The sequence below is a fragment of the Pelobates fuscus genome, chromosome 5, assembly GCF_036172605.1.
Source record: "Pelobates fuscus isolate aPelFus1 chromosome 5, aPelFus1.pri, whole genome shotgun sequence".
In the NCBI taxonomy this organism is placed as follows: Eukaryota; Metazoa; Chordata; class Amphibia; order Anura; family Pelobatidae; genus Pelobates; species Pelobates fuscus.
In genome coordinates this window covers 302,390,264-302,415,645 of record NC_086321.1, presented here as the reverse complement: position 1 = coordinate 302,415,645, position 25,382 = coordinate 302,390,264, and the positions used below count along the sequence as shown (strand labels likewise).

Sequence of the window (25,382 nt, the reverse complement as noted above, 5' to 3'; positions counted from 1 at the left end):
GGGACAGTCCTCGACAGCAGCACATACCCTACTGATCATCCGCGAGCTACGGCACCTGTACACCCATTCTATACCCACATTTCATAAACGCGTTTAATTCCATAATCACAGGCCATAACATCCTTACTCAAACGCAAGCAGCAAATATTATTTTACCTAAGGAGGGCAAGGATGGTGAGCAGTGTGCGAACTGTCGCCCCATCCCCTTGCTAAACTGCGATCTAAACTGTTTGCAAAAATCCACAGACCAGGTTGTGTTAATCCCGAATAGGTAGGCACGAGATAACACCGCAAGAGTCCTATCCCTGATACACCAAGCGTGTAGCCAATCAGAGAGCCTTCTCCTTTTATCTATAGATGTGGAAAAGGCTTTTGACAGGGTGGGCTGGGACTTCTTGTTTGCAACACTAGTGGAGTTAAGGATTGGACAACACATGCAACAATGGCTTTATACTCATCACCTACGGCACGGATATGCATCAATGAGGTTTACACAGAGACATTCCCCATACGTAATAGAACCAGACAGGGATGTCCACTGTCGCCGCTGCTCTTCGTCCTTGCCCTTGAGCCATTCCTGCAGGCAGTGTGGGAAAACACTGATATCAAAGGGATGACGCTGGGACCTGACCACCACAAAGTAGTGGCATACACCGATATGCTGTTTTTCGTATCCAACCCAGAAGTATCTCTCCGAAGCATACTGGCGGAATTCAAACAGTATGGAAATCTATCCAACCTCAAAATTAACTTCACCAACTCTATGATACTGAATGTGAACACCCTGCGGCAGCACGCAGATATGGTGTGTCAGAGATTCCCTTTCCACAGGAGTGATTTGGCAATCGAATACCTCAGCGTGTGGCCGAGTGGCCATCATAAAAATGAACATATTGATGAGAATTCTGTACCTTTTCCAGACACTCTCAATAACAGTTCCTACATCTTTCTTTACATCACTATGCACCCTCTTAATTAGATTTACCTGACCAAGACAGAAGTTCTCCCAGATGACACTCCCTAAGACTAGTGGTGGACTGGCAGTCCTCGACCTTAAGTTATATTACCAGGTGAGTGACCTACTCCGGGTAGTGGGGTAGGCAAAGACAGGAGTACATAAGCCTTGAAAAGACATAGAGATGCACCAAGTGGGTAGACCACTATCTGCACTCTTGTGGTTAAGTCCCTACGTGGGCCTATCACTATCCTCCTCTCAACCCTTTATTATGGCCACAATGTCGGTTTGGTACACCATAGCACCAAAACTAGGTCTTTCCTCATTCCTCTCCCCCTCTTGCCCTTGCCCAGACTTTGCTCTAGGCGAGAGCAGGAGAGTATTAACCAACTTACTCCCACAGGAGTAGGAAACCACTAGACAAGCTTACAGACAGCCCTAATGCCACCTTCCTGATGCCATTCAGGTATGCCCAGTTACATGTTACCAAGATCCCACAACAACCCTTTTTTTTTTGCATCAAATTGAGTGAGGATTTTTCCAACAGTGCCCAATAAGGCATACTACATCGGAAAGGTCCCCCCCCCCACAACGTAGGGCTGGTGCAAAGAAACTGTTCCTGTAGCCCAGCAATGTAAATATTGCCTTTTCTAGAGGCACTTTCTTTTACATACAGTTGTCTTACAGAGCGAACACTCCCTATACAGATGCATTGAGCTAATACATCTATATGATGAGGTGCTGATTGGCGCAACTTAGCAAATGCGGTGCATGTGCAGTAAGCCCCCAATTCTCCCCTGTGGGCATGCTTTGCATTGGATGAGATCATCGGGGCGAATCAGCAGCTATTGGGAGACCAGCGCGGCATGGTTTTTAACAAGATTTTTTTAAAACATTTTTAGGCGAGGCCAGTAATCGAAATCCTTACGAAAACACTCCAACTTTAGAAACACATCTTGGACGTTCTAACATTAGCATGTTCCTTTAAATATGTAATCTATGTAATCTTTAAGAGAGAAAAAAACTTGCAAGGAGTAAGTGTGTGAAAAAGTGCTTAAAGAGTGTCTAGAAAGTGATAGAGGCTCTCAACACCCGTGAGGGAATACCTTTCCCCCTCACCTGACCACAAAATCTAACCCGCAATTATCAAAATAAAATCTTAACAATAAATGGGTTATTTTGCACTCCATCTGTATATCAGTACCATCTGCACTATCATTTTTTTCTGTGTTCTTATTCCCCATTTTTATGTATTCAAGTACATCAGAAACTCTACACTTAATTTAATAAGGGGTAAGCAATTATGGCATGTAAATATTATCAAAAGCTCCACCCATTTATTGTTAAGATTTTATCTTGATAATTGCTGGTTACATTTTTATTTATTTTTTTAATCTGCCTCTATAATATTATTTTGTTCTGATCTTTTGTTTGTAAATTGATGTGAATAGTTTGAAGGTAGTTTTCAACCAATCATGCAAATAATTATTTATTCATGCATTTTTCTATTAACAAATAAGATAAGTAAATTTTATCATGAAACTTGATGATAAATGTATTTGTGGACAATTCATTAAGGATCCCTTAAATTGCCTTTTCTCCTTAGGTGGTACCTGCTGGCTCTTGCAAGGCACAGGCTCCACGTGCAGCCTTATGCTACTTAGCGCGGTAACATGGGATGAGTGCTGTGGGGATGGACATCTAGATACAGCATGGTCTAACTACACCGACCCCATGAACAAGATCAGTCTTCTGGGCTTCCTAGGATTGGTCACCTGTGAGCCATGTCAAAGTAAGAACAAAAAAAATCACTATTGAAGTAAATTCTATAGTTGACATTTATTTTAAAATATGCTATATGTATATACGTTTTGATATTTTAAATTGAACATGTTATGAAAAAACAAACTTATCTGAATTGATCCCAAATATACATGGTGTATTCAATGTAAAATATAAAGATTTACTCACTCACTCTGGGCTGTCCTCCTCCACTCCTCCCAAAGTCTTCTTTGATTTGCCCTACTTGGGACGCATCCCCAAGCAGGGAAAATCCCGTCAGTGTCAGCTGTTTGTTGACTGCGTTGGAAATGAGGTATGTCACTCCATTCCTATACTCTTATGCTTCTAGTGCTGGCTAGGGAGTTTCCATTGCAACCACAGTGCAGGCCCCAGGTATCATTGAATACATGAGGATCCTCTATGTTAGCTAGGGCCATGGTTAGTGGCGGCCACAGACTGATAGATTAGCTTTGTGCCATACTCAAAGTGAGCACAGCACAGAGACCTTTAAATCTATCTAAAAAAAAACACTGCAGTAATTCTGAGCCTTAAAATTGGGACCCCCATGTATTTTTGACAAATAAGGTTCACATTTGTCATCTGAGGCCACAATTAGTGTCCCAAGACTAACCGATGAACGCACATCCATTTAAATAACCACATCTGAGCTCAGCTGCAGTGATTCTGAGACTGCCTCAGTGATAATAAAAATACCCATGGTGTTTGAAAAGCCCCTGGTCAGGGCTCTTTGCATGCCAGTTTGCACAGTAATTGACTACGATTTGCCGGCTGCCCAGCACCAATCACAGTGTGCAGAAGCTGCAGCTTGAGAGGGATATCTTACTCTCATGCTCAGTGGTGTATTATAGATCTGTACACTTGTTGCACTTCAAAGGTATATAGCGCTCCACTGTGTTTTTTTTATTGAAATTTCACTTTGTGTGTTTGTGGAGGTTTGCACATTCAGTGTGGTAGCAGCTACTAATTGAAGAATATTTAATTGATAAGAGTTTAACACACAACACTATTTTGTATTTGTGCTACCCTAGGCATGACAGAACTCGGGCACAACCTAATTTGAATTTGCCCCAGCCCTTCCTGCCACAACCACACTTCCTTTTAAAGATTAACACACATTTTAAATGACACCCACTAACACACCCACTCACGGACAAGCACATATTCTCAAACACTGACATACACACACGCGCACTCACTGATTTGACACAATCTGACAGACATAATCACTCAGGCACATGCTCACTGACACACACAGTGACAGACACGCACAGTGACAGACAGGCGCACACGCATACTCAAACTCATTGATGTCAGAGCTGAGCTGGAAGAGCTCACAGATCAGTGCTCCCTCGCCACCCGCCCAGAACACAACTGACTGCAAGCCCCACAACTGGCCAACTCTTGGACCCTCATAAAACGAGGCTAACAGGGCATTCACCTGGGCATTTGGGTGCATACATACATCATGTTACAGTTATGCAGTACATAGTGCTCTCACAATGCTCTGTACCATGTGGGCTGGGAAATCCCTCTGCTGATGTCAGGTAGAATTAAGGACTGTTTTAGGGTCAGTATTTGGAGTTGGATTATGAGTAGGATTGGATAGTGCGTTAACAGTAAGATGAGTGCTTACATTGCAAAATGAGTGTCAGCGCTATGTTTGATAACCTTTAACTAGGTGATCAATATAAGTATGTAAACCAACACTTATAACTGTGGATTCATAATATATACATCACACCATAGGTACCACAATAAGTTAGATTGCACCCCTAATGCTTGTTTATACTTTTCTTTAACAATTGAGATTGACTGCTGTAGTTAAAAATGATGGGGCAATTAAAATTGTCATCTTGTTCCTTATCTTATAAAAAAAAACATTGGCATCTCTTAAGGAAAGACCCTGCTTTAGCCACTTTTTTACCACAACACTCAAGAATTATCTTTAGGGGTGCACTTACAATTAAAAGCCAATTCGTACAGGGGGCGTGGCCTGAACACCGACCTGAATGGCTGCATAGTCTGAGTGCTCCCGCTGAATCCACATTACACCACACACGCAAAGCACCCCAAAGCATAGTTCAATGGCCACAACTGCGACTGGAGTGAAATCAGCGCGGAAAAAAGGAAAAGAAGGCAGAGACACCAACTTAACAATCACAGACATGTTCGCGGCCTCGCGCCCATTACAGCCGCACAAGATGGCCGCCATCCCAGCCCGCGAGGCTCCCACTCCCCAGCGCATACCACCGGTGGAGAGGCAACTGAGGGCACCCAAGGAGACACACCACAAATACTCACTAAACTAATGGAAATGAGAAATTACCTCGCGGAGGAAATTGCCTGCAGCTCCAGGGAAGTAAGGGCAGAGATCCAGGCCCTGGGACAGCGCACGGCAGACTTCGAGGCCCGGCTAGAAACCGTTGCTGAGGCCCACAATACCACAGTGATGCATGCCAACTCCATGAATAGGCAACTGCAGGAGCTGGAAATGCAAGTAGAAGACCTGGCAAATAGATCCAGACGGAATAATCGCCGGATTTGGGGCATCCCAGAAATACCAAATGAAGGCTCCCTACGAGACAAACTACAACAGTACTTCCAAAGCCTGCTGCCGGAGGTCCCTGCAGATAAGTAGGAAATTGATAGAGCACACGAGCCCTCCGGGCCCGCAGAGGGAAAAGCGCGGTTCCCAGGGACATCATCATGCACTTTAACCACTATACCACAAAAGAAGCGGTTCTGCACTACAGCAGGGACCGCAAAATGACATACCAGGCAGCCAAAATAGAGATATACCCGGATCTCCCCTCGGTCACACTGCAGAGACGACGGGACTAGAGGCCCATTACAGCGATCCTACGGCAGAAGAACATGAGGTACTCATGGGGCCATCCATTTAAGCTACTTGCCTTCCACGGTGGGAAAACAGCGGCCCTGATACTGGGTGAAGATCCGCACCGATTCCTTGCCGCCCTGGGCGTTGCGGTGACCCCGGAGCTGAACCTCCCCAAGCCCGCCCGCCCTGATCTTCCAGCACTCCCCAGAGAATGGCAGGCGGTGGATGGAACCTCAGCACATCGCACCTGAGCACATCTAGTGGAACGACCACCAGCATACAAGGACTAAATGTGGACTAATGGACTACTGGGTGCCCTCAGCATCCTAACACAGATAAGTGTACCCTGGGGACAGTCCAGGAGAGGTGGGGGAGCTGTGTGTGTGTGGGGGGGTTGATGGATTCCATGGGGGGATGAGGGGAGAATTTATTGGGGGTGCTGAGGGGGGGAAGGGACTTGGACCCCTGGGGGGGGGAGAGGTGACTAGGAATACCCACCAGAGGGAACACACAAGCTGAGGCGGGAAACTGGTGCCCCAAAAGGAAAGGAGGGCAATGCACACACTAGCCATCATAGGCAACGCTCCAAGGGAGGGGGAACACCGAAGGAGAATGGGAACCACCTCACAGGAAAATGCCGCCCACCTCCGGCACCCCCTGTTGATCCCCAGCCCTAGAAGGAGGGAAAGGAGTGGGGGACCCTCCTCCCCACTCCTCGCCGGGTGGGCCCCTGCCCCGGTCCCCGCCCAACCAGCTCTTGGTCATATAGCAATCCGCCCACGGAGGAGAGAGGACCACGCACACAACCCCCATAACCCCGGGGGCGGATCCCCTCCCAACAAAAAAAAAAACCCACACAATGGGACCAGATGATACGGCAAACTCCCAGACAAAGACCTCACTCAGCCCTCCAACTACAGACCCATCTCCGTAAGCAACTTGGACTTAAAGATATTTGCCACAGTCATTGCAAACAAGCTCACACCAATGCTAACACGACTCATACACCCAGATCAAGTAGGTTTCATGCCAGGGCGACAACTTTACAAGAACACACGCAGAGGGGCAGATCTACTGTGGTACATGAAAGACTCCAAGACGCCTTCTCTGGCTCTTTCACTAGATGCAGAGAAGGCATTCGACAGGGTGGAATGGCCCTTTATGATGAAACTGCTGGGCAGAATTGGCTTCCCCACAAGAGCACAAACACTAATCAGCACCCAAGACCCCCTTTTCCTTAAGCAACGGAACACTACAGGGATGCCCGCTCTCACCACTGTTGTTTGCGATCACCCTAGAATCACTCCTCTTAGCCATTCGGGCAGATCCGGGGATTAGAGGCACTGAACTAGCACACCAACCCTTTAAGGTATCAGCATACGCGGACAATGTCCTGCTTACCCTAGCTGACCCACTGCAGAGTTTACTGTGCCTCATGACCCTCCTGTAAAAGTACGGGGAAATCTCCGGCTACAAAATAAACCACACCAAAACAATAGCGATGCCCTTTCACCTCACGACGCCGGACATAGCGATCAATAACCAAAAGTACCACTTTAGGATAGATACGAAGGAATTCAAGTACTTAGGGGTCACCCTAACGGTAAACCCGACCTCCCTCTATGAGCGTAACTACACCCTGTTGATACACACCCTAACTACCGACTTGGAGAGATGGACAGACAAACCTATCTCTTGGCTAGGCACGCTACACTCCGTAAAAATGAACGTCTTACCGAGGCTACTGTTTCTATTCCAGTCCCTACCCAGAAGAGTTACCAAAAGGAATTTAACACCAATGCAAAAAGCGATTGACTCCTTCATATGGCAAAACAAGTGACCGAGAGTAGCCAGGGGAATAATATACCGACCCAAAGACAGGGGGGGACTGGGACTGCCCCATCTATATCAATATTACCAAGCGGCTCAGCTGGCCAAGATTATCCACTGGCACTCACCCCCAGATCGCAGAAGATGGGTAGACATAGAGTCCCTGCTGACGGGGGCGGATTTACCACAATTCTATATGTGGGCCCCTAAGACACAAAGGCCTATACCACGTCAGTCCTTAACTCCTTACACCTGTGGGACTGTCAGGGTACCTGTGGTCTCTACCTGAAAGAGGTAGAGACTTAGCTGTTCCTCCATCCAGACGGCCTGATGGCTCCCTTCTCCACGGTCTATCCGGTCATGCAAGGCCGGCCGCGAGGGAGTGACTGCCTTTTACAGCATCTAGGCAGGAAGTTGTCATCAGGACACTCCTCCGGAACGACCTGTCACTCAATTGCTGCAGGACCAATCAGGACGCCTCGGAGGCGTGGTTACTGCTCTGAACAGGGTATTTAACAGAGCTTCTTTCATTATCTCATTGCCCTGTCGTGGTTCTAGCTTGTTCTAGTCACTCAGTGCTTGTGTATTCTATTATCCCTTTTGGTTTTGACCCGGCTTGTTTACCTTACTCTGCTTATCTCTGTTACCCTTGATTCGGCTTGTCTCTCGCTTACCTGTCTTCTGTTACCCTCGACCTCGGCTTGTCTTTGACCATTCTATACTGTACTACTTACGTTAGTCCGGCCATTCTAAGGTCCGGTATACGTATCTGGCTACTGTTTGTACTCTGCGTGTTGGATCCCTGTCCCGATCCTGACATTACGACAGGGCCAATGGATCCTGCAAGTACAAACAGTCAGCTGGCTTCTCCTGATCCTAGGTTTGAAGCCATGGATCACAGAATGGATCAGATGGCGCTTGCGCTACAGGCTCTATTATCTCGTGCCAATAACCCACCAGAGGAGATACGTAATACCCCTGTTTCTCCTGTCGGTTCAGGTCTAGAGGTAGCCACAGTGGGTGCTTCTTCTCGCATTACCCCCCCAGTACGCTATGGTGGGGCTCCTGAGAAGTGTCGTGGTTTCTTAAACCAAATTAGTATCCACTTTGAATTGCAACCTCGCTCTTATCCTACAGATAGGGCAAAGGTAGGATTTATTATCACCCTACTTATTGAGAAAGCTCTGAGATGGGCCAACCCATTATGGGAGAACGATAACCCATTAGTTTATAACTATAACGCCTTTGTAGCTGCTTTTAGAAGAACATTTGACCCTCCAGGTAGAAAGGTTAATGCAGCCAGATTACTGTTGCGTCTGAAACAGGAGAACCGAACACTGGTGGATTATGCACTAGAGTTCAGGTCTCTGGCGTCAGAGGTCAGGTGGAATGAGCAGGCGTATATGGATGTATTTTTGAATGGCTTATCTGAAGTAATCCTTGATGAGGTTGCTACCAGAGAACTCCCCGAGAATTTAGAGGATTTAATTTCGTTCATCTCTCGTATAGATGAACGTTTAAGAGAGAGACAGAACACTCGAGAGAGGAACCGGAGACCTTCTTTTAGGTTAGCCCCCGCTTTTCCAAGTCCTGACTCCACGGTATCTTTGCTTCCTGAACCTATGCAGATAGGGTATACCCGCCTCTCTGAGGAGGAAAGACAGTACAGGAGAAGAGAGGGTTTGTGTATGTATTGTGGAGCTAAGGGTCATTTACTCTCGAACTGTTCTAACGCCCGGGAAACGCTCACACCTAAGTCTCTCTAGAGGACAGGCCTTGGGTGTTTCTATATTGTTCTCTACTCCTAATTATAAAGATCACAGGCTTCTGCTACCAGTTTCCTTAACTTGCGGGAGGGAAGTAGTAAGGGCTATGGCTTTGATAGATTCCGGTGCTGCTGAGAATTTTATCGACCAAGCCTTTGCTAGTAAAAACAATTTCCCATCCCAGCTAAGGGAGACACCCTTGGCCGTTGAGGCCATAGATGGTAGACCACTACTAGACCCTGTTATCTTTCGTGAGACCATACCCATTGATTTAAATGTTGGTATCCTACACGTGGAGAAGTTATCTCTTCTGCTCATTTCGTCTCCTTCCGTTCCCATAGTTCTGGGGTATCCATGGTTGAAAGAACATAACCCTATTATCGATTGGGAGTTAGGGGAGATACTCTCGTGGGGCCAGGGCTGCCAGGATCGATGTTTGTGCAAGGTTTCTCCATTAGCTAATATTAACATACAGGAGAATCCTACTCAGTCCACAGAAAGACAAATACCAGACCTTTACCTAGACTTAAGGGCAGTGTTTGACAAGAAGAATGCCGATTCTTTGCCGCCACACAGGTCATTTGACTGTAAAATTAAGCTTCTACCCGGGACTATGCCTCCGAGGGGCCATGTATATCCTTTGTCTGTTCAGGAAAACTCGGTTCTAGAAGAGTATATTCAGGAGAATTTAGAAAAGGGATTCATCAGGAGGTCTTCTTCTCCGGCCGGGGCGGGGTTCTTTTTCATTAAGAAGAAGGATGGCACGCTGAGACCTTGTATCGATTACCGAGGCTTGAATAAAATAACTGTCAGAAATGCCTATCCTATCCCACTGATTACCGAGTTATTTGATCGTCTAAAGGGCTCCAAAATCTTCACCAAGTTAGATCTCAGAGGGGCTTACAATTTGGTGAGAATCCAGCAAGGTCACGAGTGGATGACGGCATTCAATACCCGGTATGGCCATTACGAATACACTGTTATGCCATTTGGACTATGCAATGCTCCTGCAGTATTTCAGGATTTGATTAATGAGGTACTTAGGGAGTTTCAGCATGATGGTGTTATTGTTCACCTGGACAACATACTAATACACTCTAAGGAGATTGAGACTCACCATAGACAGGTCAGAAAGGTGTTACACAAACTTCTGCAACATAGTCTATACTGCAAATTGGAGAAGTGCAGTTTTGATCAGTCTCAGGTAGACTTTCTTGGGTACGTGATTTCTGGGGAAGGTTTTAAAATGGATCCTGGTAAACTCCAATCTATTTTAGACTGGCCTTTGCCCAAAGGACTCAAGGCTATCCAAAGGTTTATTGGTTTTTCCAACTACTATAGGCGCTTCATTAAGGGTTACTCCTCTATCATTGCGCCTATTACCAATATGACCAAATAAGGGGCTGATACTAAGTTCTGGTCTGAGGAAGCTCTTGGTGCTTTTAAGACTCTCAAGGAACTTTTTGCCTCAGCTCCCATTCTAGTTCATCCTGATACGACTCTGCCTTTCTTGCTCGAGGTCGATGCTTCTGAGACAGGAGTTGGGGCTGTTCTGTCTGAAAGGTTAGGGGTGGATAAACCGTTACACCCTTGTGGTTTCTTCTCTAAAAAAATTTCTGGGCCTGAGAGCAGATATGACATCGGGGAGAGGGAACTGTTAGCGGTCATTAAGGCTTTAAAGGAGTGGAGACATTTACTGGAAGGGACACTACACCCTGTTACTATTCTAACGGATCATAAGAGCTTGTCTTATATTGGGGAGGCTAAGCGCTTGTCCGCCAGGCAGGCTCACTGGGCCTTGTTCCTCACTCACTTTAATTATGTACTTACGTATAGACCTGGTTCTAAGAACTCTAAAGCCGATGCTTTGTCTCGTCAATATGAGCCATCCACTATAACTGAACCACTTCTGTCCTCCATAGTTCCTAAGGGGAATATCATCGCGAACACGAATCTCAGGATTCACTCTCCATTGCTTTCTGAGATCATGAAGTTTCAGCATTTGGCACCCAAACAGACCCCTGGGGATCGACACTTCATTCCTGCCGCTCTCCAACTGGAGGTGCTACGCTGTCTCCATAACAGCAAGGTGGCTGGGCATCCTGGCATCCGCAAGACTTATGCGCTGGTCTCTAAAGATTTTTGGTGGCCTGACTTACGCAAGGATATTAAAGAATTCATCGGGGCATGTGAAGTTTGTACCAAGACCAAGCTACCCCATTTGCTTCCATGCGGATTTCTGCACCCTTTAGAGGTTCCTGAAAAGCCTTGGTCCTGCCTGGCAATGGACTTCATTGTTGATTTGCCTATCTCTAAAAAGCAGACTGTCATCCTCACTGTGGTAGACAGATTTACTAAAATGGCTCACTTCATTCCCTTACCTAAACTCCCATCTTCGCCCGAGTTAGCGGAGATATTCGCCAGGGAGATTTTCCGTTTGCATGGGATACCTTCCCAAATTGTCTCTGACAGAGGCTCCCAATTTGTTTCCCGTTTTTGGAGATCATTCTGCTTCCAACTAGGCATCAAATTGAATTTCTCCTCTGCCTATCATCCTCAGTCCAATGGAGCGGCTGAACGCACTAACCAAAAAGTTGAACAATATTTACGTTGTTTCGTTTCAGAACACCAGGACGATTGGGTCGGTTTGATTCCTTGGGCGGAGTTTGCACATAACAATCTCATTTGTGATTCTACGCATTCTAGCCCTTTTTTCTTGAATTATGGCTTTCATCCTTCCATCCTTCCTTCTGAGTCTTCTTCTCAAGGGATACCGTCGGTGGATGTTCATGTTGCCAATTTAAGAAAGTTGTGGGATCGAACTCGACAAATCCTTCTGCACAATTCTACGCTGGTTAAAAAACTCGCTGACAAACGTAGAAGGGCAGCACCGTTGTTTGTTCCAGGCGATAGAGTATGGTTAAGTACTAGAAACATTCGGTTAAAAGTGCCGTCCATGAAATTTGCTCCTCGATATATTGGACCGTACAGGGTACTGTCTCAAATTAACCCAGTTGCGTATCGTTTAGCGTTGCCTAATGCCTTACGCATTCCTCATTCATTTCATGTTTCCTTGCTAAAACCATTAATATGTAACAGGTTCTCCTCCACGATCGCCCCTCCCCGCTCAGTTCAGGTGGAGGGTCAGGAGGAGTATGAGGTCAATTCCATCGTTGATTCTCGAATCTCCCGGGGGAAACTGCAATATCTGGTCGATTGGAAGGGTTATGGTCCTGAGGAGAGAAGTTGGGTACCTCAGGAGGAGGTGCATGCTCCCCGTCTCCGCAGGGCGTTTCACTCTCGATTCCCTTCTCGCCCTGGTGTATTCCGCCCGGTGGGCATATCTGAGAGGGGGGGTACTGTCAGGGTACCTGTGGTCTCTACCTCTGTTCCTCCATCCAGACGGCCTGATGGCTCCCTTCTCCACGGTCTATCCGGTCATGCAAGGCCGGCCGCGAGGGAGTGACTGCCTTTTACAGCATCTAGGCAGGAAGTTGTCATCAGGACACTCCTCCGGAACGACCTGTCACTCAATTGCTGCAGGACCAATCAGGACGCCTCGGAGGCGTGGTTACTGCTCTGAACAGGGTATTTAACAGAGCTTCTTTCATTAGCTCATTGCCCTGTCGTGGTTCTAGCTTGTTCTAGTCACTCAGTGCTTGTGTATTCTATTATCCCTTTTGGTTTTGACCCGGCTTGTTTACCTTACTCTGCTTATCTCTGTTACCCTTGATTCGGCTTGTCTCTCACTTACCTGTCTTCTGTTACCCTCGACCTCGGCTTGTCTTTGACCATTCTATACTGTACTACTTACGTTAGTCCGGCCATTCTAAGGTCCGGTATACGTATCTGGCTACTGTTTGTACTCTGCGTGTTGGATCCCTGTCCCGATCCTGACAGGGACCAAGCAAAACACAAATACGCCCTGAGTAGCGACCCATCGCCTCTGACCCCGGTCCTCCGAAATAGAGAATTCCCCCCGGGTATGAGGGCCAGAGATTTTAAGGGACTAGAGGCAAAAGTTATTGAATATGATATACTTAGCGGCACAACGGGCTCTAACACAACATTGGGCTCACCTAGAACCACCACACATATCTAAAGTGTTATTAAAAATCAGAGACAACTATCTAATGGAAAGCTCACGGCAAGGGTTCACAACACTAGCGCTAACTTTAATAAAGTATGGGCACTGTGGGAACAATTTGACGAGTGACCCTCTCACAACAGGGCTATCACAAGACACCACGGACCCCCCAAGAATCCGCACGGGTCCAATATCCTGGGCACACCCCGTGGCATGCCACTTCCGAATACATAGAGCCAGAGAGGGAAGTTTCATAGTTAAGTTATATTATCTTTGTTATGTTATTATTTTTCTGTATGCCTTTTCTTTTTCTTTTTGGAAAAATGCCGGCGGATGGTAATGCACAAGAATATTTGCTGTACTGTATGCATGTAACCCATCTTCCTATACCTCAATGACACACTGTAGATCACAATTTATATGGAACTGGGCTTCTGTCGGAGCAAAAAAAAAGAATACAAAAAAAAAAGCCAATTCGGACATAGCTTTAGACCATTTAATCCCCAAATGCACTTCCTGAATTCAGAAAAAGTTTTTTTTTAAAATGCGGCAATTTCAGTATATGCAAAACAACAGGTCCTCCTTATAAAAGAATTTCTAGTTTCCAATCTTCAGTTACAAAAAAATATTTTGATATCAAAGAGTGCATTACTTGCCACTCCAAGCAAGTTATTTATATTTTAGGTTGTCCGTGTGGACTACAATACGTAGGACAAACCAAAAGGTTGTTAAAAACCAGATTAAATGAACATATATACAATATTAGAAGAACATTTTAGAAGCATAGATTGTCCAACCATTTTATGGAACATCATGAGAGTGACCCAGGGTGCCTAATTTTTTGTGGAATAGAGAAGGTTAGTGTTCCATGCAGAGGGGGAGAATTAGCCAAAAGATTGATCTATCAAGAAATGTCCTGGATCTACGATTTGAAAACTTTGGCCCCATCAGGAATGAATGTAGATTTCAGACTTGTTAAAATTAGATGATTAGCCTTCATATATAGTGTTCAGGATGAGATCTTTTACACATAAAGTGAGTCATATTCATTACTTAAGATGAGGTGTCCAATATAAGATCCACTTAAACATTTCAAGTTTTCTTTATATCTTCCATATTATTGTCATCTTTATTGTGTTTTTTGAGTCTATAATCTTTATTTAGGACCACTAAAAGATTTAGATTCGTTGTAATTCGTACTTGGCTTTAGTATGAATTTGTGCAAACATTTCTGTTATGCATTTCTTGATTTATTTTTATATTTTATTTTTAGCTTTTATCTCTTGTCGACTATTTTGTGTAGTGGAAATACACTTGAAATAATGTCATAGATGTCTACAACTTCCATTACAGGCAAATCTTATGCTTTATAGACATGAGTGTAAAACAATATTTTTGCTTGCCTCTTGAGGGAGTAATTCATCACTCTTTTGGGCAGTATCTCTTCACATATAATCTATCCACAAACTGAGATTTTATACTGACATAGGAGTTCGTTTTAGCCAAGGTCTTTTTTGCATTGACAAATTAAAATAATTTTATTAAATTTGTTTACTATGTAATTTATGTATCTTTTTTAATGTATTTTGTGGGAATTTATGTATTTTCATTACGGTATAATTTTTATGATTTATATCAATGTAATTACCCATTTATGAAGATATGGCATACTGTATTTAAACTGTGGTTGCTTATGTGCAGAAAGCATGCTTAGTGAAAAATCAGACCAGCAGTTTACTATCAGCAAATTAGATAGGATATATAACAACGCTCCTTACAGCCGACACACTATCTTGAGAAAGCCTGATACAGCGGGCGAAACGCGTTGAAGTGCGATCGGCATTCACAGTCAGAGGTCTGAGAACCACAGCCTGCTAGACATGGATTCCAATCTACAGTCTCCTTTTCTGCACGAACACTCTGCCTTACCAGCGTTGAGATCGGGTGGGATTTGGCACTGCAAAGACTGTGGACGGTGCAACCTCCACAATGCTACAGAATATCCATAGATGTTACATCTAAACTGCGGGACAAGATTAACCCTTTAAAGATTACCGCCCAGGACTTTTATTGGACCATTGAGCAAGTTCTATATATTGTTTTGTGTATAATCTCACTTATTGTGGTACATATGGTTTGATGTTTATATTATGAATCCACAGTTATAAGTTTTGGTTTACACACTTATATTAATCGCCTAGTTAAAGGTTATCAAACATAGGAACTTTATTTTGTGTATAGCTGCTTGACCATATTATTTATATTTTAAGATATTTTACTCAGTTTTAATTTAATAGAGTTGCGCTCTCTCGAGTGATTTTTATTAAGATTAGTGGTTGGCTTAGGGGTTAGATAAAGTTTTGGCATAGGGCTCGGATTAAGGGCAAGATTAGCGGTAGGATTAGGGGAAAATGTATACATGTGCGATATCAATGTAATCAAGAACAGTAGCGAATACAAATATGAGGTGATTACAGTAGTGGGACGTGTGTAAAATAAAACACAAAAACACCACAGCAATGTAAATATTTTGACCACGGCTTGTGATAATATGGTTAAGTGAAAATGGCAATTTTTTCTTTGTTAAATAGCCTGAGGATATACTTTCTACAAAAATATACTTTTGCAGTTTTGAATTCTGTGACAACTATGAAAGTTGTAATCTCAGCATTCCAAATGTCGCAAATTTTAGCTTTAACCCCTTAAGGACACATGACATGTGGGACATGTCATGATTCCCTTTTATTCCAGACGTTTGGTCCTAAAGGGGTTAAAAGCATAATACACTTCTTGCAAAGTTTGTTTAACAACTTCTAAAAATGTATTGAAATCTTAGACATATTGAGCATTTTAACAATCAGGACTAAATAGTGAATATATTTTGAGTTTTTCTTTAATTGCACTTGTGTAGAAATTATTAAATGTAAAGCTGAGAATTTTCTTTCTTCACTTTTTCACTTTCTTTTTATATTATATTCATATTTATTATTATCATATGTATACATACAAGGTATCAAAAGCCACATTTTTCCTTTAAAAAGTATATATGATATATATGGGTGCAATTAAACAGAAATGGTGAAATTGTGGTAGATGTTCACAGTAGGTGGATAGTTACACTTTCAGTAGATGTATATGAAAGACAAAAAGGAACAAATTAAAATTCAACAGAGTGTCTCTCTGTATAGGGACCCACAAATATTTGGAGATACACTTACATTCCATAGAGCTTTACACTAGCTCAGAGACTCTGTGTATGGGCAGAACAATCCCTGCTTGAGGATATATGGTATGTCCTCCTCTATGGAATGTGAGGCCTTCACCGAACAAGTATCAGGGCCTTGAATAATGGTACAGATTTCACTTTCAGATGTCCCAATCAGGAGTGACCAGCAGCAGAACTTATAATGTGCATGCAGAGGTAGCACTAATTAAGATGTTTTAGAAGTAACTCGTTTCTAAATCAAATCAACATTCTTGTCTCGTGTTCTCATATAGCCATGGGCGTCCGCAGGGGGGTGGGGGGAAGGGGCAAACGGGGACACTTGCCCCCACCTGGATTTTTCAGCTTGTGCTCCTATTTTTCTTTGTGTGATAATAAACTGCAATACCGGCGCCTGCCAGTAGGTGGCGCTGTGAATGGAGAAAGGCAGGGATAGGAAGCTACAGCTTATCCCTGCTTCTTTCTCCTGACTGCATCCACAGAGTAGCAGCACAGAGTGCAGCCAGCAAGCATGTGGGTCAACCTACAGATGAGGTAAGTGAGGGATGGGGGGGCAGCCTACAGGTCAGGTAAGTGATGGATGGGGTGAGACTGCCTACAGGAAGGTAAAGTAGAAGGAGCAGAAATGAGCAGAAAGGTTCTGCAAGGGGCAGGGGGGATCAGCAAGGAATAGAAATAGAGCGGAAGGGGCAGCAAGAAGCAGGAAGGGGTAGGAAAGGTTTGCAAGGAAACAGAGAGGGACGCTAGGTAGGGGTGCCGCTGATTGGCTACAACGGTCAGCTGGCACTCTAAGCCAATCAGTAGCTCCCCATTCATAAAAATGTAAAAACAATTATGAATCGGGAACTAGCGATTGGCTTAGAGCATCAGCTGACCACTCTAGCCAATTAGCGGCACCCATGCCTGACATCAATCTGCACTTCCTGACACTCCGTTTCAGAAGCCGAATACCACTGAGCGACCTGGAGATCTGGTGCTGGGGTTGAACCATTTGAGAGGAAAGAGAGTTATAGTTGTGAAAACGCTATTCACCCTGGCTTTATGTGATAATGACTATGCTCCTCCCCTTCATGACACTGTCAAAAAGGAGCCAAGCATGGATGTCATTACAAATATGCCCCCTCTGGAAAAATTCCTGCGGACGCCCATGCATATAGCTATCTCCTGGGGACAAAGCTCACCTGATCCACACGAACCACTTTGGACAAAGCAAATTAAAATTAAAGCTCTCGGATAGAATCTAGGCCACAATGTTAGCATCTTGGTTAATCAGGAATATTAATCTGTAGTTTTCACAGTGTGTGCGATCTCTGACTATTTTACAAGAGACTTGGTTCAGTCAGGAGACCATTCCTTTTTTTTTTTTTTTATTCTTTATTTTTGTAGTGCATAAAGATATAGCAACGCGTATGTGGTACCCCAACGGCAATCCACGTACATTTCAACGACATTGGTCTTACATGTTCCCAGCTTGCACCGCTGCAATCTATAATGAATGCGGCTGCGAGGCTTATTTTCCTGTCTGGTCGCACCTCCCACGCCTCCACGCTCTGTCAGTCCCTCCATTGGCTTCCAGTTAGATATAGGGCCCAATTCAAAATTCTGGCACTTGCTTACAAATCCCTACATAATACTGCTCCAACATACCTATCCTCCCTCATACACAAGTATGTCCCGTCGAGACCCCTGCGCTCAGCCCAAGACCTACGCCTATCCTCTGCCCGGTTCTCCACCTCTGATGCTTGCCTTCAAGACTTCTCCAGGGCTGCACCTATTCTGTGGAACTCCCTTCCCTCCTCAGTCAGACTTTCACCCAGCCTCCACTCCTTCAAAAAATCTTTGAAAACTCACTTCTTCATTAAAGCGTATCAATTAAACTGTCAGCAGGTTTCTCATCCCCCACCCCATGACTCCTTTCCTGCAACTGTCAAAATGTACCTACCAAGCACTCAATAAACCCTTCGCTAACAAACTACTTTAACCCTTTGTGTCACTATACCCCACTCCCTCTAGCATGTAAGCTCATCGAGCAGGGCCCTCAACCCCCTCTGTTCCTGTACATCCAGTCGTCTGATCTCAATTATGTGTCTGTTAGTCCACCCATTGTACAGCGCTACGGAATTTGTTGGCGCTATATAAATTATTATAATAACAGTGATAATATTATAATATTATTATAATAATTATAATAATAATAATAACAGTGGGGTACATGGTAATACTTGCACAATTTTATAGTAATAAGTGAGGTCAGTTCTATTGCGAGTAGCTTGTATGTAGATTGAATACGTGAAACAAGTGATAATTAAATTAAAGTCATGCATATAGGTTGGAGGAGACCATTCCTTTTTAAGATCATTAAAGAGGAACTCTGGGGTGTGTGAAGGTTGAGCACTCCCCGAAAGGTTTTATTAAATAAAACCTTGCTGCCTTAAAGCAATCTAGACCCGGGGCATAATTTCCCTTCAAAGACAAAATTGAGGCCTAGACCTCATCACTGTTAATTGGAGACCCAAGGATATCTACAGCTTCTGGTTTAAGATTAGGGGTCTCCAGAGAATTGAGATATGTAAATATATATTTTAAATATGATGGTGCTAAAATGAAACATACACTTCTGCTTGAAGTTCAGAAACGGTTATCAGACAAAAAATGAGCTAGTGGGATTGAGGCTGTAGTGAAGTGTCCTGAACAGTACAATGCGACTTTCATCATTACAATATAAAATGCACAGTATAGGAATAGAGAAGAGAGAATGTTAGCATTAAGTATTAACGCTTTAATCACATTGGAGAAAAATCATTTACTTCTTAATCATATAATGCTGACAAATTGTCCTAGTGTCATCAGATAAAAATAACAAGAGTTCTGATAATAGAATATGATATAATCTGTATATATTTCTCCGGAGTGCATATATATTTAAAAGGACACTATAGTCACCAGAACAACTACAGCTTATTGCATTTGTTCTGGTGAGTAGAATCATTACCTCCAGGCTTTTTGCTGTAAACACTGTCTTTTCAGAGGAAATGCAGTGTTTTCATTACAGCCTAGTGATAACTTCACTGGCCACTCCTCAGATAGCTGTTAGAGATCCTTCCTGGGTCATGGTTGCCTAACATGCATCCAAACATTCAGTGTCTCCACCCTCTGCATGCAGACACTGAACTTTCCTCATAGAGATTTATTGATTTAATTCATCTCTATGAGGAGATGCTTATTGGCCAGGGCTGTGTTTGAATCATGCTGTCTCTGCCCCTGATCTGCCTCTTTGTCAGTCTTAGCCAATCCTATGGGGAAGCATTGTGATTGGATCAGGCCACCACTTCTGATGATGTCAGCAAACAGCTTGTTTTTTTTAGGCAAACAGCATGCAGACCTACAGCTTCTGGTTTGAATACAGTAAGATTTTGCTATATTTATGGAGGCATGAGGGGCCCAGAGGGGCTAGATGGTGGTTTTAACACTATAGGGTCAGGAATACATGTTTGTGTTCCTGACCCTATAGTGATCCTTTAATATCTCCAAACAAATTGCAAAATGGAATAAAGTAACTAAAGACAGAACATAATGTTTGCAGGTAAATAAACATTAACAATAAATAACCAAAAAACGCACTCTTCTTGTCCACAAGAAATTCCACAATATTTTTCCCCTTTATAATAACCGCTTATTCCAACATTCCCACATAGTATTCCATTATCTGATTTAGAGAGATCATTCTCCGTCTTTCTTTCTTACTAATGGAAATGTGAAATTAAAAATGCATCAACAAGATATTAATTGCAGAGTCCATTATTACCCAGTCACAAATGTATTTATGTATGGTTGCCAACAATTAAAGAAACTCTTTGGCCTGTTTCTCTCTACTTTCTAGAGCTAGCATGTTTAACCCAAGGGGCCTGAACTGCTTGTAATGCATGGAGGGAGGCAGGAAGTCAATTACTTACTGTGCTCTTTCTGCACAGCTCCCTCCCACGCCATGCAGTGAGCCAGCAGCTGGGATATGACGTCATCCTGACATCGGCATCACTACTGAGCGGGTGAGGGACCTGTGCAGGAAGAGCACAGTGGTCCCATTACAGCACAGCAACTACTGGCCACCAGGGAGGGGATCCACTCCAGCCCTCCCAGAGCAACGTAGGGAGGCTGGGTAGACGTCTTAATTACTTGTTAATGTATGTGTGTATGAATGTGATTTTGTGTGTGTGTGTGTATGTCAGTAATTGTGTGCATGTGATTTTGTGTCTTTGATTGTATGTGTTTGTGTGTGTCTGTGATTGTATGTGTGTGTGAGTCTGATGGTGTTTGTGTATGTCTGTGATTGTATGTGTGTGTGAGTCTGTGATGGTGTTTGTGTATGTCTGTGATTATGTGTCTGTCTGTGTGTACATATATCTGATTACGTCTGTGATTGTGTGTGTGTGTGTGTGTATATACCTGTGATTGTGTGTATGTATTTTATTGCGTGTATAGGTCTGTGATTTTATGTGGGTCTGTGATTGTGTTTGTGTCAGTGATTTTGTGTTTACATCTGTGATTGTGTGTTTATAGGCCTGTGATTGTATGTGTTAGTGTAAAGGTCTGTGATTGTGTTTATGTGATTGTGTGTATAGGTTTGTGATTTGTGTGTCTGTGAATAAATTTGTGTGTATTTATGTGTATGTGTATATCTGTGGTTATGTGTATATGTATATACATGTGTATGTGTTTAGTAGATAGCTCCCTCATTTGGTATCCTTAAATATGGTTTAAGGATATGTTACCCAAATAAGGGTAACAAAAACGAATCGTTCTGATGTCGGCACGACTGTTCACAAATAGATGCGCACAAGTAGCGTACAACGTCTGTACTGCTGTTCAAACAGCGAGAAGGAGCTCTGAAACAGGTAAGTATGACAAATGTATTAACTGTGCATCAGTATGGGAACGTACAGCATCTCCATGCTGAGCATGGAGATACTGAACTTCGGTCCTGCAAAGATTGCAGGACGACAAACAGGAAGCCCCTCTAGTTGCCGTCTGAGAGACAGCCAATAGAATAGCATTAGGTAGCAATGTAAACACTTATTTTTTTCAAAAATGGCAGTGTTTCTACATGGGAGACAACATTAAGCTATAGTAATTCTGTTGCTGAGATTGTCCTTTTAACACTTCTAGAATTGGTGGTAAGATGTCAATTGGGCTGTTAATAAAGAACAGTAAAGCATAGGCAATGGCTGTAATGCATATTGGTTGAATCTAGATTTCCTGGAAAGCCATTACAGATTCTCAATTCTTCTCAATTTTTTCTATAACAAATAATATGAGTGATAAGGGACAACCCTGATTAACCTTCTTCTCCAAAGCAAAAGATGTAGAGTAGGGACCAAGTATAAAACATATACAGTTTTTCTAGCCTTCCTTCATGACTAATATTTTCCATCCCTTTTATTAATTTTTAGCTCACCTCTGCACTTTTTCTAGTTCAGTAATAGCCTTCTTTAAAACTAGTACCGGAAATTGCACATATTGAGTGGGGTCTTATCATTGATTTCTAAAGAGGAAATATTATAGTATGATCATGTGCATCAATACCCCTTTTTATACACAAAAGCATCCTACTAGCTTTTGCTATAGAAGTCCGGCATTGCATACCGTTGACTATTTTTTTTATCTAGAAGTGTTCCCTTTTTTTTTTTAAAGCTATCACTAGCTTGACTCTTTTTAATGTATAAGTGGCTTATGGGTTCCTCATTCCAAATTGAAGGACTGATCTGTATTGATTCTCATGTGCCACTTGCCTGTCCTGCCCCTAATTTATCCAAAGTCCTCTGTAGAGAAGTTGTATCATATTCAGACTGTATTATCTTACCTAGTTTTGTGTCATCGGCAAAAACCGACAAATTACTGTTAATGCCCTCTTTAAGATAATTTATAAACAGAACAAGAGAAGTTGACAGAACCATGAGGCCCTCTACATACCACTTTTGTCCAATTTGAAAATGTTCCATTTACAACTACTCTCTGCTTTTTTTCGTCATTAGAGATTTTTCGTCATTAACCAACTGAATACAGCAGTAATAGTAACCATTTGAGTGGAACAGACTCTGAGGAGCCAGGCAATGCCTAGGCAAAACAGGGATATGTGAGTGTGAGGGGAGTGTATACAGAGGAATTTGGTAAAGCGGTCTTGGGATGTGGGTGGATTAGTATGGGGTAGATGGGTGGGCTATTATAAATAGGTTGCCATCTTACAGGATAGCAGCCATCTTATCAGTTGGGAACAGCTTGGTAATTGCTGGTTGTTGCTCTCGTAATACTTTTCCAAGTGCTGTTTGCGGCCAGGGTCGGTATGGGTATCAAACCTGTCCTCTCTGCCCTCAGGGCTGAGGCCTTACCAGATGGGGGTCTGCACCTGCAGACTCAGCTGGCTCGTCTTCAGGACTCCGCAACTTTTTCCGCCTCCCCTCCCGGTGGTAGCAGAAGTCCCAGGAGGCTAGCTCGGCCTCCGGAGCATTTTGCCCCTCAAGGGGAAGCTACGGACCCTCCTGGTCTCAGGAGTGCCGGCCTGGCTTTGCGGATCTGTTGGTCTGTGGCCACAAGGCTTGAGTCACCTACCTTGTGGGCTCCGGTCACTACCCAGGCAGCGGGGCTGTCCGCACCCACTTATCATCCTCTTCTCCAGCCCCACACAGCAGGACCGGCAGTCCTTCTTCCCGGTCCGGCTAGTCCACGGCTACACAGACTGTTGGTGCTATGCCGCCAGCTAAATCTCCTTCAGTGGTCGCTGAGGGTTTTCTGGCGACCATGTCTTCATCGGCGGACCTGCCATGTGGGTGGAGTGGTGGATGGGCCTCCAGGCAGGTGAGTAGGATTAAGGGGGTCTCCTGGGGGGCAGAGGTCTCCCCTCCTAAAGTGGGGGCAGTGGCTGGGACTAGTGTGAGACAGCTGTCTTCTCCCCCTTTCCTTAGTAGCTCTGCTAACCCGCTGCCCTCCCTTGGGGTGCTGTCCGGTACTACCGGGCACCCCTTGCCTCCGACGTCCCTCTGGGGTGGGCCTGCCATTCTGGGTCGGGGGGGGGAGGGATATGATTTCATATATTCTCTCTTCCCAAGTGCCTCTGGACCGTGCCATGTTCCCGGCATCGTTAAGCGCTACGCAGATATCGTTACCATTAGAAGTGGCAGCTCCGGCCCAGCCTACGGTGGTTACAGCTCCGCTACTCCAATTGATTCCCGCGCCATCTGGTGAGTCTAGTTCTGCCTTGGTAGATGGTAGGGCAAGAAGTAGGGGGTAGCCGGTCGGTTTTGGGGCTTGGGGTACCCCGATGGGGTGTCTGAAGGGGCTTTTGGATACCTGGGAACATGGTTCAGCAGCCCCTTCTTTGGACCCAGTGGTGAGGGCGGGATGGGACCCTTTTTTGGTTACTTCTTTGGGGGGCTTGGGTTACTCATTCTGGGTGGGATGCAGTTGGCCTCTACCCCAGTGGTCCCTGAATTGACAGCACCCGCAGTGGCTCTGCTGAGCGTGGAGGTTGCACCGGCCGCACATGGTGCAGCCTAAATGTGCTGGTCAGGCCCCCAGGGGCTGCACTTGCGCCAGGAAGTGCGTGAAAAAATTTGGAAGGGGGAGTTTACTGATATTTTCTCCCTGCTCCTCTTGGAAGACTTGCCTCTCCTGATAAGTAGGCTAAGGACTCCCACAAGGACAAGTTCCGGTATTGGAAGATCCCCAAAACATTTGGGAATTGGATCTGGGCCTTTTCGATCCTGGCCAGTATTATAGGGGAGAAGGCGCTGGAAAAATGCTCGTCCCTGTTTTTTTATCATCATACAGTCTGCGTGTATGGTGGGTTGAGCTGGTGGCGCTATAATAAGCAGTTTCGCCAGCGGTTGGCAGTTCGCCCGTCCGTTGGTTGCGGTCAAATGGATATTGGTTTGTGACTGGCGTTTGACTCGCCAGGCCTCGCATTAGGGCGGTATGTCGCCCTTTTTCGAGGGGGCAGTGCGGTAGGGCACCCCTCTGCGTCGGCCTTGCCCAAGCGCACTGGTTGCTGCTGGCAATTCAATGAAAGTCAGTGTAAGTGGGGGACCGGTTGTAAGTTTAAACATGAATGCTCCGGGTGTGGTGGTTCTCACTCAGCATTCTGCTGTTTCAAGCTGGGAAAAGCCGGTGAGCGAGGTGGTACCATAGCCTTAAAAGGAGAGGATGCCGGTGGACGTCTGCACAATGCGACCGTGTCAAAGCTGTTATAGGAACTGCAAGGCAGAGGAGATGCTCCTTTGTCGTTTCTGTGATGAGTTTTGGATTCCCCATCAGGTTTGGGATTCTCCTGGGGTTTGTCTGAACCTCAAGTCGGTTCAGGATCACCCCGAGGTGGTGGCTGACAAGCTCAATAAGGAGCTGTCTCTTGGACGGATGGCTGGCCTGTTCGCGGCCCCGCCATTCCCTAACCTACATGTCTCCCCATTGGTGGCGTACGCATCCTTTGACGCGCCAGTTCAGATGGTCCGGGTGGTGGGCACAGGGACTGCCGTCACCTATTGGGTTGTTTCATCCAGGACAGTTATTACGTGGACTTGTGTCTACCCATGGGTTGTTCGATTTCCTGCTTCTATTTTGAATGTTTGTATACATTCCTGGAATAGGTGATGCGGGAAGAGGCAGCGTGTAACTCGCTATTGGATTATTCGGATGACTTTCCATGTGTTGGTCCGGCTGGTTTGAATGTGTGTTCACACCTTCTTTGAAACCCTGGAATCGGTCTCCCGGTTCTTTGGGGTCCTGCTTGCCCCAGACAAGACGGTGGGTCCTTCCACTTCTCGGGGATTGAGATTGATTCGGTTGCTGGGGAATGTCGTTTGCCGGAGGATAAGGTGTCAGGCCTGAGCGGC

The 25,382-nt window shown here is 44.7% G+C and overlaps 1 protein-coding gene across 1 annotated transcript in view; it reads left to right on the top strand.

The window, feature by feature from the left end:
* FSTL3 (follistatin like 3) overlaps nt 1-25,382 on the top strand; it is a 307,842-nt gene that overhangs the window by 16,450 nt on the left and 266,010 nt on the right. The window contains exon 2 of the mRNA XM_063455504.1: nt 2,562-2,747. Coding sequence (XP_063311574.1) covers nt 2,562-2,747 — 186 coding nt within the window. The remainder of the gene's footprint in view (nt 1-2,561; nt 2,748-25,382) is intronic.